Source organism: Erinaceus europaeus, chromosome 12 (assembly GCF_950295315.1).
Source record: "Erinaceus europaeus chromosome 12, mEriEur2.1, whole genome shotgun sequence".
NCBI classification, from domain to species: Eukaryota; Metazoa; Chordata; class Mammalia; order Eulipotyphla; family Erinaceidae; genus Erinaceus; species Erinaceus europaeus.
Window position 1 is genome coordinate 36289259 of NC_080173.1, and position 18473 is coordinate 36307731.

At 41.7% G+C, this 18473-nt stretch overlaps 1 protein-coding gene across 3 annotated transcripts in view; it reads right to left on the reverse strand.

The window, feature by feature from the left end:
• The window catches only part of CACNA2D3 (calcium voltage-gated channel auxiliary subunit alpha2delta 3), a 1089122-nt gene that overhangs the window by 390388 nt on the left and 680261 nt on the right, over positions 1–18473 (reverse strand). For all 3 annotated transcript variants that reach the window (XM_060203105.1, XM_060203104.1, XM_060203106.1), the window contains exon 12: positions 870–948. In XM_060203105.1, the coding sequence (XP_060059088.1) occupies positions 870–948 (79 nt within the window). The remainder of the gene's footprint in view (positions 1–869; positions 949–18473) is intronic.

The window sequence follows — 18473 nt, forward strand, 5'->3', positions numbered from 1 at the left end:
GGACCGCGGAAGGATCCCAGTTCAAGCCTCTGGCTCCCCACTTTAGGGGAAGTCATTTCACAAGCGGTAAAGCAGGTCTTCAGGTGTCTGTCTTTCTCTCCCCCTCTCTGCCTTCCCCTCCTCTCTTCATTTCTCTCTGTCCTATCCAAGGACGACAATTAAAAAAAAAAGGGCAACAAAAGGGAAAATAAATAAAAATTAAAAATTAAAAAAAATAAAAATTAAAAAAAAAAGAAATTAAAAAAGAAAGGCTGGGTGGTGGTGCACCTGGTAGAGTGCACACATTATCATGTATGAGGGCTTGGATTTAAAATCCCACTCCCCCACCTCAGGGAGTGGTGGGATAGTGTTACTTCAGGAGTGGTAAAGCAATGCTGTATCTCTCTCTCTCTCTCTCTCTCTCTCTCTCTCTCTCTCTCCTCTGTCACAGGGTTATTCCTGGGGCTCGGGTACTAGTGGCCATGTTTTTTTCTATTTTCTTTTTGATAGGACAGAGAGGTGAGAGGAAAGGGGAGATAGAGGGAGAGCGAAAAAGAGATACCTGCAGTACTAGTTCATCACTCATGAAGCTCCCTGACTGCAGGTGGGGACTGGGGGCTTGAACCTGAGTCCTTGCAAACAGTAATGTTTCATTCTCTTGCTGTCTATGCTTCACACTCTATCCTAGAATGGTGGGAGTTGTGCAGGCACTGCATCCCAGAGGTAACTCTGGTGACAAAATATATATTATAACACAGTACATACCTAAATCTTATCTTAGCATTCACTGTCTCCTTTTAAAGTGCTGAACTCTCTCAGAAGTGTCCTTATTTCTAACTAGCTCAGGAGACGTGATTCAGAGAACACAAGGAGGACAGAGGGAGACCTACCTTTGTTGGCACAGGCCATCCACTTGAGGTTGTCTGCAAATGCGGCCTCCCGCCCAATGAGGTAGGTGAAGATGCGCACCTGAGGGGGAGAGGGACACACAGGTCAGTGGTATTCACACAGCCCACATATGTCACCTCTGTACTGCTCCACACCTCCCACATGTGGGAGCATCTTCAGACATGTGAAGTGCATCCAGCTGGAAGTAAATTCCCAGCCAGGGCCTTTGATCACATCTACCACATGGTGGTGATGGTTTGGGGGACAGTTCCCCGCTGAGGAGAAAAACTTAAATGGGAAACTGGTGGCACCAAGGCCTGGGGTGACTTCATACGCATGGATAAGTGCAGCCAGGTCTGTGCCAAACCCAAGGCCATCTCCTTCCTCCCTACAGGAAATGCAGGGTGGGCTTTTCACAGGAGTACAAACACCACTTAAATAGCCTCAGTGTTACTCCTGATGATGAGGACAGGCTGCAGATCCGCTCCTACCATCTGTGGTGTCTGGCAGGATTTTAGGAGGCAATTAACTGGGACAAGAGGCACAGCGTGAGGCCAGAAGACCAATGGGGACTCTCTGTGGCTGGCCTCAGCTGCTGGCTCCTACAGCAGTAAGCACACATGGGAAACCCTGGTGCTCTCATTTTCTATGGCTTTTTTCCCACTTGCCCACACAAGGTCAGAAGTCTTTGAAGTGAAACATGGGCTACTATCCAAAGTTGTACTTGGGAAGAAAGATAAGGAAATAAAAGGATTAAGGTCCATTAATTCAAACAGAAGGTAGTATGTGAATCAGCAGGACACAGTCCAACTAAAACTCAGCTGGCCAGTCTAGTATAGCCTTTGGCCATCTCTCTGTGGAGTGAAAGGAAGATAATGTCATTAGACGAATGACGCCCAACATGCAACACCAAAGGCTTAACCGACTGATGTCCCCCTCACCTCACCTAGACTGGGTCAAGGCCCCCAGCTGCTTCCCCAGACCCTTTGTTACAATAGAGTTAAATATTGGGCTGTTGGAAAAGTCATGGCACATTTGTGTGTGTGTGTTTTTCTATGCAAGATTGTGTCATGACTTTTCCAACAACCAAATATTATCCTGTATCTACTGGTGATTTCCACTTCATATCTACTGGAGAATGAAGGCAAGGAAGTGTTTCCAGAAGGAGGAAATGGCATGTTCTTTTGCTTTTCGATAAGGAGTTCTGGATTCTCATGGGGGAGTTAGCGGGGTATTCAGTTTTATAAGGCCAAAAGTGCTCACCATAGCTTCCCTCATTCACTTTTCCTGCCAGCTCAGTGTTGGCCTCTAGCTGACAATGACTAAGCTAAGGGGAAATGGGAACCCAGTTAAGTGAAATGATTTTCTTTGATTTATCCAAATTTGTTCAAGTAAGAAAGGTTTATAAAACCTGAGGATGAGGGCAGGGGAGACAGTATAATGGTTACATGAATGACTTTTAAGCCTGAGGCTCTGAGCTCTTAGGTTCAATCCCCAGAACCACCATAATCCAGAGAGAGCAGTTTTCTGATGAAAAAAAAATCCACAGCCCATTAATAGCACTGGGGTCTCCTCATCTTCCCAGAGATGCTCATTCTGTCAATCCAGAAAACTGAAACCAGCTCCAGTGTCTGGAGCCAGCCTCCACCTTGAGACCAGATTGATTTTTTCCCCATAAATCATTGCCATTAGCTTCAAGTTTAAGCCGTTTAAAAAGAAAATGTTAGCCTGATGAACACTGATATCCCACTGGCTCCTAACCAAGCTGAAAACATAAAAGACAACTTTCACATGAAGCTAAAAGCTGGGGAGACAGCATAATTTTGGTTATGCAAATAACTTCCATGCCTGAGGCTCCAAAGTTCTGGGTTCAGTCCACCACATCACCATAAGCCTTAGCTAAGGAATGCTCTGGTTAAAAAGGAGGATATAAGAAAGAGGAGGAGGAGAGAAGTAGAAGGAAGAGGAGGAGGAGAGAAAGAAGAGGAAGAGGAAAAATAATTGAAGTAATGAAGGCCAGGGAAATAGCTCAACTATTGACAGTAGGAGATCAGACTTAAATGTCTTAAGTTTCTCAGTTACTGCATATATGAGTGGTGCTCTGGCTTCTTTCTCCATATATTTCATGTGAAACTCTCTCACTCATATGTCATACATGAAAAGAAATATTCAGGGTTTGAGTGGCAGTGTACCTAGTTGAGCACACATGAGCAAGGATCCAAGGTCAAGCCCCTAGTCCTCACTTGCAGAAGAAAACTTCTGCAAGTAGTGAAGAAGGGCTGCAGGTGTCTTTCTTTCTCCCTCTTTAGTTCCCCTTCCATCTCTTTTTCTGTCTCTGTCCAATAAGTTGACTGGTCCTGGGCAAAGCTGAATGGTCCCCAGAGGAGGGCAAAATAATGACAGGGCACAGAAGGATCAAAATGATCATCTGATACTTTATTCTTAGCAGAGCTCAGCTTATATAGTGAAGCAACAACAATGATTTTAGTTCTCAGCTTAGACAGTAAAACATGTTAACACAGTGTCCAAAGTTAAACTCAGTGAAGTAGAGAAGACACAACAAGAACTTTCGTTGACTTTCCCTTCTCCCAGCTGCAACCTGTACTCAAGGTCAAAATAACCTTGCCTATCTGCCAATGATTTCTATACAGCCGTGTGAAAGGTCAGAGCAAGGTGTTCTTGGACCTTGTCCATCAGAACCATACAGATGCTCATGGAAGTAACCATACAGTATTCCCTGGACCCTAACTACCAGGACTGTACAGGCTTCCTTTTTTTAAATATTTATTTATTTATTCCCTTTTGTTGCCCTTGTTGGTTTATTGTTGTAGTTATTATTGTTGTCATTGTTGGATAGGACAGAAAGAAATGGAGAGAGGAGGGGAAGACAGAGAGGGGGAGAGAAAGAGAGACACCTGCAGTCCTGCTTCACTGGCTGTGAAGCGACTCCCCTGTAGGTAGGGAGCCAGGGGCTCAAACTGCAATCCTTACACCAGTCCTCCCTCTTTGCACTGTGTGCACTTAACCTGCTGTGCCACTGCTGGACTCCCCAGGCTTCCTTTTAAGACAATCATATGACATTGCTCAGGCCAATGTCCCCGACAATAAATAATAGTAATAAAGAAAACAAATGGACTAATAAAAGAAGTGGTACAATTAATTTGTGTAAAGAAGAAGAGACCTCACACAAAATGTACCCTTTGCTTTTGCATAAAGGTGTCTGTATGTGCTGAACCTCCTCTATTGCCCAGATGAATAGCAGATCTGGGACAAACAGTCCCCTCTAAGGTGCAGTGAAAAGACTAGAACAGTGCTGTGAGCTTCTGGCAAACTCCTTTCATTTCTGATTTTGAAAGATTGTCACCCATTTGGAAAATCAATAGTGCCATGACAAACTTCATAACAGACATGACTGCTCAAGAGTAACTGTGCTCTCAAAAAACACAATAATGACAGTCAGTCCTGTGTCCCTAATAACCTCTTTGCTGCCCCTACTGTTGCCATGACCTCAAGCTCCTACATTCAGCACTTTCCCCCAGTACAGGTGTGTGTGTTAGGGGATTTAGAGATATTATATTTGTTTTTGTTGGGTTGTATTTCAACTTACTGCTTATAAGCAACATCAGAATCCTGTTCAGTATTTCCATTTATATGTAGTCCTTGGATCCAGTGGACTGGCCTCCTTATTTGAGTAGAAATAGTTTGGGAGTGAGTGGCTGCATCTCTGTCTATAAAATACAACCAATCGAAGGATACTTGGGGCCTGCCCTGTATCTCACAACAATGCCCTTCAACTGGCTGCACTAGAAAAAGGAGTTGACTCCCAGCCAAATATTTGGGGGAGCAATTTCACAGTATCCATAAGATTTTATGCTTGGGATTTTTTTTTTCCAGATCCACTCATCCTCACCATGTCATTTATCTTACAGCCAAGAAAACAAGTGGAAGTAGCTATGGGGGAAGCAGGTAGCAATGATGACAGGGAGATGGTGATGAAAGTGTGGAGAACTGCAGAGTGATGTCTTTTTAAATCCCTGCAATTTCCTTTCATACAATTTCAGAAATGCACAGGCATCATACAAGTATAAGGGTTTTCACAGCATATAATAGTCAAAAACTACTAAATCACTGTTCCTAGGAGCCTATGACTTAGTAATCTTTGCTTGAACTTAATAGCTAACATGGAGGTAGACTAGAAATACTGTCTGGGGGGCCAGGTGGTGGCACAACTGCTTAAGGTACACATTATAAGTGTGTAAGGACCCAGGTTCAAGCCCCTGGTCCCCAACTGCAGGGGGAAAGCTTTGAGTGATGAAGTAAGGCTGCAGGTCTCTCTTCCTTGCTATCTTCCCCATCCTTCTTGATTTTTCTCTGTCTCTAACCAATATGTAAATAAACAAAATATTTTTTAAAATAAAAATGTCTGGGAAGATGGTGTTTGAGAAAAGGACTAGGAAGCAAGATTAGGACAGAGTTACTCGCAAACTTGAAGAAAGTATATAAATGAAATTAACTGTTTACCATATCAATCTAATCCAGGGAACACATCTATTCATATTTAGCACAGTCTCTGTCAGTCTGAGCTCACAGTCCATGGTCACAGCTGGGAACATTCTAGGTTGCACTCATGTCAGGACCAGTCTTCCTCAAGTGACAGAGTAGGATGACCCAGCCTCCCTTCAGAGACTGGGGCAGTTGCTACTATTACTAGTTCATAGCAAGGACACAGTCCTGAAGAAACCTACAAAATGGTTTATAATGCCAGTATTGACCAAAAAGGTCATTGTTAAATAAGCCAGAAAGAGGGACTGTTTTTATACTTTCTTTCTTACATGGCTGTGGGGTAGGGGGTTAATGGTCTGCAGTACAGATGTTGACACATGGGTATAATTTCTTATCTCACCATGACAGGTGTCTGCAAAACACTTTCACCCCCAACTTAGGTTATTTTCCACCATCATGTGCCAAGACCTCAAACCCCTTCTGTCGAGCTGCGCCGTGGAGAAGAGAGAGAGGAGATCCGGAGCGAAGAGGGAACACAAATCTTTATTTGCACTGGCACCTCAGAGTTGGGTGAGAGAGAAGCAGCTTGGGCCACATGGAGGTAGCAAAAATGGCCGCCTCACGCAGCAACCTTCCCTGCATCTAAACACCGAAGTGAAGGGCCAGCAAGAGAGTGGGGTGCGGAAGAAGAAGGGATTTTATGGCAATAGCTCTCATGAGAATGGGAAGGGGGAGGAGTAACCAAAGCACTCCAAATATCGTGGGGAATAGACAATGCCCTGAGGGCAGAACAGGCGCTCCGAGAATGTCCCAACTCTCACGGGAACTAGCAATAGCCTGAGGGGACAACATGGCAGATGTGACTGCATCTGCACAATTTCCCAGCACCCTTCCCTACGCCATCCCTCTTTCTCCAGAGTGCTTTGCAGTTGTGCCAAGCAAGAGAAATTTTTTTATTAAATATTTATTGATTTATATATTCCCTCTTGTTGCCCTTGTTGTTTTATTGTTGTAGTGAGAAATTTATTTTTAAGAGTGACACTTTTCACTTCACAAAAGTCTATTGTTATAATAACTAAAGATAACTTCAAGTAAAAAGTGAAGTGATAGTACTGTTATTTCCAGAATCATTCTGGAATGACACAGGGGGATTCATTGGTTTTTTTTTTTTTTGGGGGGGGGTTGTTTTTGTTTTTTTCCCTAACCAGTGTACTGCTTATCTCTGGCTTACTATGTTGTGCTGAGGATCTAACCTGGGACCTCTGACCCTCAGACATGAAAGTCTGGTGAGTTAGTTGTGCTATCTCCCCAGCTCTGGTATATGAGAATTAAATCTTGGCTTCAAATCTTCCAAGGAGGAATGTTCATTTCACTGTGTATTCACTGAGTAATAATAATAATAATAACAATAAATCTGTTCAACAGCATTAAATTTTACCTCATTTCTATCACTAACAGTTTCTATAAATTTGTAGTTTTTATTCCCAACAATCAGAATATTCTTTTTTTTTTTAAATATTCTTTTTTTAAAGGTGTTCCATCAAACAAACTTTCACCAATCTGCCTTGAGTCCAGTTACTTTGCTGAAGTGTTGAGATGTGTTAGCAGAGGTAGATAGATAAGGGAGCATGGGCATGAATGCCAAGTGCACAGCACAGAGGACCATGAAGAGGAGTAAGTGCACAGTTCAGAAAAGGGCTGACAACCTCAGCACAGTAAAGGTCCCCAGAAATCCAGGCCTCTATGCCCCACATCCATGGCACCAAGGCACTACTCACATTAACACTGAAAAATGACTGGAAGAAAAACGCCTGCCTCCATCTGTTAGTTCATTTGGACCTCTGATTTAAATCTGGATGGTCTTTCAATGTCAAATAAATTCAATTAAGCTGAATAAAACATTAGAACGTAGACATTTCAAAATTCAAAGTCATTTAATTTAATTGACTTAGTATAAAATTTCTTAGATGAAACAAAGAAAAACTCAATCCAATTTGAAAAAAAGTTTCTTACTTGGGCTTCTTACTTTCATAGTTACAGTTACAATGGCAACTTCAAGGGTAACACTTCTCTTAAACATTGAGAACAGAAGGTTTGAATTTGCAATAATAACGAATCTATTTCTCTTTTGCTATAGATATTTAAGTAGAGGAAAGGAGGTACTGCCAGGAGAGTGGTTTTTTAAAAAATATTATTTATTTAATTATTGGATAAAGAAAGAAACTGACAGGAAAGGGAAGAGAGAGAGAGGAAAAGATACCTACAGCACTGCTTCACTGCTCATGAAGCTTTCCCCTTACAGGTGGGGACTGGCAGCTTGAACCTGGGTCCTTGCACATGGTAACATGCTCATTTAACCAGGTGTGCTACCATATAGCCTCTCGGTGTGGATGTGATGTGTGCTTGAACATGGATGGCTGACCCCCCCGGGAAGTTCATCTATCAGTCTCCCCTTGGCATTCCAGCCTTGTGGCTGAGCAAGTTGTGGCAAGAGTATACAGGGGAAATCCAACCTTCCTATCAGTTTTGCTGCATCACCCACCCTTCCCCCCTTTCTGGTGGGCTTCACCTTCCTTATATTTCTATTTCCCTGTTCCTGCATCACCTTCTCATTGCCTTGCTCTCTTTTCCCTTATAAGGAGATACTGACCTCATTGACCAGCTGGCTACTTCCCCTGCACAGCTACCCCTTTATAAATTTATAACTGTGTTGGGAGTCAGCAGTAGCACAGTGGGTTGGGTGCAGGTGGCACAAAGCGCAAGGACCGGCATAAGCATCCTGGTTCGAGCCCCTGGCTCCCCACCTGCAGGGGAGTCACTTCACAAGCGGTGAAACAGGTCTGCAGGTATCTCTCTTTCTCCCTCTCTGTCTTGCCCTCCTCTCTCTATTTCTCTCTGTCCTATCCAACAACAACAACATCAATAATAATTACAACAACAATAAAACAACAAGGACAACAAAAGGGAATAAATAAATATAATAAAAAATTTTTAAAAATGTGTAACTGTGTCAATAAACTTGTTATGTTCCCCGCAACAGTACCCTAAAGAGGTCTGTGTATTGTCTGCTGCCACGATATGCAGGAAGACCCCTTTAGTGAACTCACTCCTGCCTCGTTCCCCTCGGGGAACCCCAGCATCTCAGGAGAGCAATTTTAGTAAGAAACTGCACAGCCAGGAGCCAGATTGCCAACAGCTGCAACAGAGTATGGGGGTCACTGACATCCATCTGTCACAAGTGGCTGAGTACCTACTATGTGCTAGTTCCTGGTTTTGGTTATGATAACTAACCAAAATTTCTGTCTTTGGAGAATTTCTCTTTTCATGAGTATGAAATAGATGCTAAGTGTCATATTCACAGATCCCATCTATTTATTTGTTGGCTAAAAGGCATATAAAAAAAAGCCAGCTAAAGGCAAGAGACTGGCTAATCTTCATGATGGATTTTTTGGTCAAAACCTGGTCACCTAATCATCTGGGGCCCTACTCAGGGAATCTTTGGTTTCCCACATAGATATGATGGTCCTAGACCTCTAATACATCTCTTCACTATCACTGGTGAATTCCAACAGAAACATCATCATAAGCCCTTTTGTGGACCTCTCTAGAACCATGCCCTCACTATAAAGTAGCAATAGAGGGACTGTCCCACTCTCTGAAAGGAAGCTGGGAAGACTACTCTGCTACTTGAGGAAGACGGGTCCTGACACAAGTGCAGCCTAGAATGTTCCCAGCTTTGTCCATGAACTGCAGCTCAGACTGACAGGGATTTGGAGGTTACACAGGCTCCTGTGCTAAATATGAGTATATATGGGCTCTGGGTTAGACTAATATGGCAAACAGTTAATTGCATTTATATACTTCCTTCAAGTTTGGGAGCTACTCTCTGCCCTAATCTTGCTTCCTAGTTCTACTCTCAACTCTGACACCATCTTTCCAGACAGTATCTTTAGTCTACCAGCATATTGGCTATAAAGCTCAAGCAAAAATTACTAAAGTCATGGGACCCTAGGAACATACCTAAAATAGACTTCCTCACTTCTTTCCACCCTAAGATCCCTATTCTCATCTGCTCTATTCCTACTTTTTGGTTCATGTTTACTAGACATTTTGTCATCCTTTATATCTTACTGACTTTCAGTCACCAAGTTGCTGATTCCATCCTGATTCCCTGAGCAAAGGACATCACCAATGTGTGCCAGAACCTCAACTCTCCAGAGCCCTACCTGGATAGGGAAAGAAACAAGCTGGATTGACCTGCCAATGCCCATGTCCAGTGAAGAAACAATTACAGAAGCCAGAACTCCCACCTTCTGCACCTCAAAAATAATTTTGGTCTATACTCCCAGAGGGAATAGGAGACAGAAGAGCAAAAAAGGAATGATATTTGGAAGTAGCATTAGGTGTAGGTGTGATTTAGAAAGGGAGAGAAGACAGGACCATAGGAAAAAAATAGGCAAATATATATAAATATAGATAGTTATAGAAATAAGTCAACCTGTATCTGTGACCTTGGGAGAACTACTGAAATTTTCAGTGGAGGGTATAGGGACACACAACTATGGCAGCAGGAACAGTGAGGAATTGTACATCTGTCATTTTATAATTTTGTAAATCAATATTAAATCAGTAAGAAAAAGAAAATAACAGAAAAATAAAATCCAACAAGATAAGGCAATGGAGAATTAAGGGACTTCTCTTTCAGAAAGTGCGGGGGGGGCAGAGAGTTTGCTATGGTCATATTTATTTGAACAGGAATCTATGGGAAATGGAGGTGGAAAGGGGATGTTAAGAGACATGAATATGGGGCAGGATGCTCCCAGATAGAGAGAGCTGAAGTCCTTGTGATGGAGATGCTGGGAGAATTTTGAAGGGACAGCAAGATTAAGTGGACTCAGCTAGCAGAGTCAGCAAGCTGTGAATCTGCACAGACAGTAGGTATCAGACTGTATGTGTATTTCTGGTGATTGTGAATACTGACATTTTCTGCAAGAACAGAAGCCACAGATTTTGCCTGATCTGACTCAGAGTTCTGTAAAAGAATCATTTGTTTTCAATGTGGAGTGAGATCATGGGCAGTTGCATTTATTCTTGTTGCTCAATCAACTACCCTGTGAAGAACTGACAATTCTAAATTCCAGGTGCCATCCAAATGGGTGTAGGAGTCACCAGAGATGTTGAATCACATTCTTGGCAGAGAATTCCAGAGATTCAGATTAAATAGATTCAATAACCCACATGTTTTGAACGTATCATTGGTGATCTGACACAGGTAATCCAAGGGCAACACATTAAGAAAATATAACCTAGAAGGTGAGGACTGACCAAAAGTATAGAAGACAGGAAAGTATGAAACCACTGCAGTAGTTCAGGAGGTGTCATTGTAGATAAAAGTTTTGTACTCTCAAGTGTGAGGTCTCAGGTTCAGTCCCCAGCAGTATATCTGTCAGAGTGATGTCTGGTCCTCTCTCTTCCTATCTCTTTAATTAATAAGTAAATAAAATATATTTTTAAAAAAGTAAAAGGATAGAAGGAAGAAAGGAAGCACAGAAGTCATTCCCAATAAAGATGTTTCCATAGCTTTCTTTTTTATATTTATTTATTTATTTTCCCTTTTTTGCCCTTGTTTTTTTATTTTTATAGTTATTATTGTTGTTATTGATGTCATCGTTGTTAGATAGGGCAGAGAGAAATGGAGAGAGGAGGGGAAGAGAGAGGGGGGAGAGAAAGATAGACACCCGCAGACCTGGTCACCACTTGTGAAGCAAAGCCCCTCCAGGTGGGGTGTTGGGGGCTAAAACCGAGATCCTTACACCTGTCCTTGTGCTTAGTGTGCTTAACTGGCTGCACTACTGCCCTACTCCCCTTCCATAGCTTTCTAAAGACAAAATTAGGGAGCCTACCATCCAGTGGGTAGGAAAGAATAAACTAAAAAAACAGGAACTAGATTAAGATGACCTTTGTTACAGAAGTTTGTGTCAATCTGAAAAGACAGTAACATCAGACACAAGCCAGATTTGGCAAGCAGGATCTGCCAAATTCACTGTCCTCTTTTCCTAATAAAAAGGAAAGCTGGACATGGCTATTGGTGGCTTGTAGGCTAGGTTTCTCACTCAAAGCATTATGCCTAGAATTTGCAATAAGCCCACACTTATTCCCAGATGCACTGAACAAGGCTGAGGCAAGGCACTTATAGGTCTCCAAATACACAGTCTGTACTGTTACAGAAAAAGAAGAAGGAGGAGAAGGAGGAGGAGAAGAAGAAGATACTCTTTCATTTAAAAATCAACATTCAGTAGAAATCCAGTAACCCCACCTTTAAAAGTATGCCATTTATAGGAATCAGGAGCATTAATGAAATTCACTAATGGAATCATCTAGTACCTATGTCTGTCCACATCCATGGGTTCTGAAATTTAGTTAAGTGGCAGCCTTGTAAGTAAGCTTGAAAACTCATGTCATGAATCTATATCTTCAGGCTCCCTGCCACACTCAATCATTTTTAGGGAGAACATTTATACTAAAAATAATTATTTAGTTCAGTACTGTGATTTCTGACACAAGGAAACATTTCTAAGTTTCTTATTCCTTTTTTTCACTCCTCCCCTCCTCCATTTTTTTTACCAGAGCACTGCTCAGCTCTGGTTTATAGTGGTGCTGAGGATTGAACCTGGGACTTTGGAACCTCAGGCATGAAAGTCTCTTTGCATAACCATTGTAATCTTCCCCCACCCCCACCCTGCCTCACCTCACTGGAAAACATCTCTGATTAAAATCTTCAATCGTAAAACAGAGATAAAGGTTGAAACTTATTATCCACATAAAGGATTCTCAAGTCACAACTAATATATATCTTTAGGAAGATTGTGCAAGAGTAGATGTGGGCTCAGAAAAGGTTGGTATTAGCAGAAACAGTTCTATTAAAACAAGCTCCCTAAGAAGGGAGAGTCTCTTCAACAAAAGGTGTTGGGAAAAGTGGGTTGAAACATGCAGAATATGAAACTGAACCACTACCTTTCACTACACATGAAAGTAAATTCCAAATGGATCAAGGACTTGGATGTTAGACCAGAAACCATCAAATACTTAGAGTTGGAGCACTCTTTTCCATCTAAATTTTATAGGCATTTTCAATTACATAAATCCAATTGTAAGGAAGTAAAAAACAGAAATAAATCAATGAGGCTATATAAAATTGAAAAGCTTCTGCACAGCAAAAGAAACCACCACCCACACAAAAATACACACACAGAATGGGAGAAGATCTTTATATATTATACTTCAGACAAGAAACTAATAAACAAAATATATAAAAAGCTCACCAAACTCAGCAACAAAAAAACAAATGACCCCATCCAAAAGTAAGGAGAGATTATGAACAGAATATTTATCAAAGAAGACATTCAAAAGGCTAAAAAGCATATGAAAAAATGTTTCAAGTTATTGATTGTCAGAGAAATGTAAATAAAGACAACAATGAGATACTTCACTCTTGTGATAATGTCATATATCAGAAAGGATAATAACAACAAATGCTGAAGAGGTTCTGAGGGCAAAAGAATCCACCTTCAGTATTGGTGGGAATGTAAACTGGTCCAACCCCTGTGTAGAGCATTCTGAAAAATCTCAGAAGGCTAGAAATGGACCTACCCTATGACCCAATAATCCCTCTCCTGGGATATAGCCTAGGGAATCAAACACATCCATCCAAAAATATCTATGTATACCTACATTCATAGCAGCACAATTTGTAGTAGCCAAAACCTGAAAGCAACCCAGGTGTCCAACAACAGGTGAGTGACTGAGTAAGCTGTGATATATATACACAATGGGAAACTAATCAGCTATTAAAAATGGTGAATTCACCTTCACCCTATCTTGGATGGAGCTTAAAGAATCATGTTAAGTGAGATAAGTAAGTCAGAAAGAGCAGGGTGAATATGAGATGATCTTAGTCATGGACAGAAGTTGAGAAATAACAGAAAGAGGAAGGACAAAGCAAAGCTTGGACTGGGTCTGTAGTGTGTCAAGGTAAAGGAATTTGGGGAAGCGAGGAGGCAGCACAGCTGATTTTTCAGGTCCTGGTACTTAACAGTAGAGGAGGACCTAGGCTGGGGGTGAGAGTTTTTGCAGAATACTGAGAAATGTTCACATTTGTACCAACAACTATAGTTTCATAAACTACTAATTCCCCCAATAAGAAAAAAAAATTAAGACTGTTGAGGTTGAATGGAGCAGAAAGTAGAGGCCAATGTTAGCAGTACATTTAGGATGAAAAATAGATTTTTTTAAAAAATAAATTTTTTTTAAATATTTTTAAAAATCATTTACTTATTTATTTGTTATTGGATAGAGACAGAGAGAAATTGAGGGGGGGGCTAGAGAGGGAGAAAGACACCTGCAGACCTACTTTACCTGCTTTAGCATTTGAGAAGATTCCCCCATAGCATGTGGGGACCAGGGGCATGAATCTGGGTCCTTGTCCACTGTAGTGTCTGCACTTAACCAGGTGTGCCACCTCCTGGCCCCCTGGAAAATAAATTCTTTCTGGACAAGGAGAAGATATCATGGCATAAGTACACTAGATTCACATGCCTTAAATCCCAAAAGTTCTAGCTTCGATCACTGATACCATCACAGGATAGAACTGAGCCGTGTTCTCACTCTCTCACTCTCTCTCTCTCTCTTTCTCTCTCTCTCTCTACTTCTTTCAAAAGAACAAAAAAAGAGCTTCATTGATATATCAATAGAAGCCATCTTATTCCTAATTAAAAAAACATTCTTATCCAGAAAGACGAACAAGTCAAGCAAAGTTACACTATCCTGAGCAGCAATAAAATGGGATAGATTGAATTAAATTACAGAAGTAATAAGACTCCAACACATGGATATGATATAAAATAGACTGTCATCCTGGGAGTGTAGAATCTCCTTCCTCTTAAGGACAGTATCTGGTATCTTATGTGTAATACTGAGGATATTCCAATGCAGAAAAAATTAATATTTCCAATGTTTTGGCCAGGAGCTCAGAATTCCAGTTTTAGGATCATATATTCTGTCTAGGTGAAAGACATAACTGTATCTGGGTCACCTAGAAATTGTACCTGCACAGAGATGATTTCATGCCATTGAAGGGTGCAGTTTTGAAAAGTCCAGCAAAAAAAAAGCATTTTACCAGGCTGGGAGATGCAGGGTGACGACTATGCAGCTCCATCTATTTCACGAAGATGAAGAGCTGTATATATATATATATATTACCAGAACACTGCTTAGCTCTGGTTTATGGAGGGGGGGGAGTGGATGGGTGGGTATTGAACCTGGGACTATGTAGCCTCAGGTGTGAAAGTCTCTTTGCATAACCATTATATTACTTAACCCCGCCCAGTTTTCAGTATTTTTGATGCTGTCAAGATCTGTTGCCCGCCCCAGCCCTTCCCCTGCCACCTGCCAAGGTTTAGCTAATGCCAGAAAGTGGCAAACTTGTCTGCAAATGCACCTGTGATAGGCAAAGTCACTAATCTCAGCCTTTGCCCAAAAACGCTCTCCTTTTATCAGAAGCTCATACCCTGGCTCAGCATTCACCTGCCCTATTCATGCCCTAATCAGTACCAGACAGGCACAGTCACTCCACTCCAGAGCCCTGGGAAATTATTCTATCCTTAATTGGACTGCCCTGCTCTGGAAAAACTGAGCACACTAGTTTCTTCCTCTTTCAGCCCACTCATCCTGCCTTGTGTTCCTGGTGTGGCCCTGTGTGCTATGGCATGCCAACTGCTTTTAGGCAACTAGAGTGAAATAGACTCCCTTTTCTTGTTTGCATGTATCTTCACTATATCTGGTTACAATATATGCTGAGTAACCTTAAAACATCCAGGAATCAACAGACCTGGGTCCCAGGGGACTCCCAACTCCACACTGAACTGGCTTGGAGACTTTAGCAAGTGAGTCCATTCATTTGGGCTGTGTCTTCCTATCTGTAACAGAAGGAGCATCCTCCTGCTGTTTCCTCTGGCCAATAGCAGATGAACTAATGAATAAGAGGTCACAAGCCAAAGATCCCTTGCAGCTGGGGTTATCTCTCACTTTCAGGTTGCTGTAGTAAAAACTAAAACAAGGTGAGCTGAGCAAAGTCAAAATTCCTACTCACAGATGACTCCAACACCCCCCACCCCCAATTTGGTTAAAAAAATTGAGCTCCCCACCCCAGCCCCACCCTAGAGAGCAAAATGTTATGTAAATGACTTCCATGCCTGAGGCTCTGGTTTCCTGATTCAATCAATTCCCCCACCCCTGCTTCAGTCACTGCCATAGCCTAAAGCTAAACAGTGTTCTTGTCTTTCTCTCTGTAACTCTTTCTCACTAAAATAATTTTTTTAAAGAAGTAATTGACTTTTATGAATGAAGAAAATAATTTTTCCTAGAGTTCAGATTTTAATGGACTGCTGCCACTGTCAAAATTACATAATTAATTGCTTCTAATATAGTCAGAGTAACACTGGAAGTATAATAATGACAAATTATATTATCTGGAGCAGAGTCATTAGGCAGTCTGCCTTTGGTGGAGGCTCTGAACAATCCCTCAACAAAGAAATGCTCAAGGCTGTGTATTCATTCACAAACCCAGATAAGATTCATCATGTTTAAGTTATCTCTTCCTCCAGAGCTCAGACCCAGACCTTCTAGAAACCTCTGGATCTCAGGCTAAGAATTTCTATTGATAGGGATGCGACTTTTGCATTTTGCACTTAATTCCTCCAAAGCAGATTGTCTTCTTTGGATAAAGGCAATGGACTCTCATGTGAAGTGCCTATCTCTCATTTACCCCTTCATTTACAAGTTCAACCTCTGGTGATTTCCTGAGCTCCAGATATCAGCTAGCCTGAGATCAAATCCAGAAACTTCATATCAGAAATGAGGCACAACTACGGAGGAATGTGAAAATAGCAGGAGTTTTGGGAGAGAACAGATCTCAGCATGAACCATGTGTCCGGTTCTTAGAAGATGCGCCCCATCACACAGCCTTTTGTGTGATCATTTTTATTTATTTTTTTTGTCTCTAGGGTTACTGCTGGGGCTCTGTGCCTACACTACAAATCCACTGTTATTTTTTTTCCTTTTGTTACCCTTTTTGTTTATCACTGTTGTTATTATTGTTGTTATTCTTGTCATTGTTGTTGGATAGAACAGAGAGAAGAGGGGAAGGCAGAGGGGGGATATAAAGATAGACACCTGCATACCTGCTTCACCGCTTGTGAAGCAACCCCCCTGCAGGGGCTTGAACTGGGATCCTTACTCAGGTCCTTTTGCTTTGCACCATGTGTGCTCAACCTGCTGCGCTACCACCCAGCCCCCTACATGACCATTTTAAAGGACTCCACATATATCAGATGCTCAGGCAGGTCACTTATATAATTTACTTTGGGATCTGCAAAATCCGGCACTCAGATGCTTGCTGACTGGTGATACTGTTGAAGGGTTTGGGAAGAAGGATTCCCTTTTGGGTTCAACTCGGCTTCACTTGAAATGAGTTTCAGAGGGCACATGTGATAGCTGTGTAGTTTCTAAATTTGTTCTTTAATATGGTGAAGTTAGAATAAAAGTGAAGTAAGAATAAAGTGAAGTTAGAATAAAAGCTCAGGGGGCAGAATTCCCAAGGGTCTCTTGACCTGGTCCCAAAATGGCAAAGACAAACGCCAAAAGACCAAAGACCAAAAGACCCAGATCCTACAAGCCCCCTTCTTTTTATATTCTTATGTCACACCAGGGCCCACTTTTCACTGACCCAATGAGACAAGTTCCTCCCCTAACATATAGTGCAGAAAAAAAAAAAGAAACTCTTCAAGTGGATCTCAGTTCCACATGTGCAAACCCAGTGAAAATAAAAATGTGCTAGTGTGCATCCCAGTTCTAAGTGTGCAAACCCAGGACCCTCTGTGTCCTGCATTTGTCAGCAATACCTTGAATAACTGCACCCCTCACTCCCCCCTCTGCTAATACTAGGGCTCCTGCGAAACCAACTCATCTCCAGGCTTCAAGACTATATAGACAATACATGGCCTGTAGTCTGTTCACTTATCTGGTTAGGAGATCCCTGTGAGCTTGCTTTGTTCCCCTCAGACTGGAGAAACCAAGTGATGACAGTAAATTGCTCGCACACCCCATCCCTTCTTCCAGAAAGGCTTACAGGTTTATGAGAACAACAATAACAATAAAACAAACAAAAAACCTTGGGTGTATAAGGCTGCTGCTGTATTAAGCAAAAGACATCCAAACATGTAGCTTAAATGTAAAGTAACTGTTCTACAAGTCATGAGTATGTTCATGAAACATTAGACCATTATGTCAATATCTTCCTATCAAATTTGGGAATATATTCTCGACTCCTAGTATAGCTAAATATTTCTCAAAATACAGAATCATGACTAACTTCTGGTTTTAGATCTTTCTTCCACCCTTCCCAGTCACTGAAGCATACTCCCCTCACACTGTGCATGGTTAACTCCCACAGGTCACTGTTTCACCATTGCCTCCTTTATGACACCAGGTATATTTTTTAATGAAAATATTTATTTATTCCCTTTTGTTGCCCTTGTTTTATTTTTGTAATTATTATTGTTGTTGTTATTGATGTTGTTGTTGTTGGATAGGACAGAGAGAAATGGAGAAAGGAGGGGAAGACAGAGAGGGGAAGAGAAAGATAGAAACCTACAGACCTGCTTCACTGCCTGTAAAGTGACTCCCCTGCAGGTGGGGAGCCAGGGTTCGAACCGGGATCCTTATGCCAGTCATTGCGCTTCACACCACTTGTGCTTAATTCCCAGACACCAGGTACATTTTGCTCCCATGTAGATTTTTAAATTGTATTTGTAGCCTTTTGTCTTGGCCAAAATCCTCTCCCTTGCACTTCCTTTCTCCTAATATCCACTCCCATCCCCTTTTCCTGAACGTGGTTAGATTGTGAGCCAATTCCTTCTTGCCAAAGGAGAAGAGAACAGGTTGTTCCCATGTCCAGTAATGTATAAAAAAGCTCTGAAGATTGCCTTTGGTGTGCTTTCTGGCTTATACCCTTGCATATATGTGTGTGTGTGTGTGTGTGTGTGTGT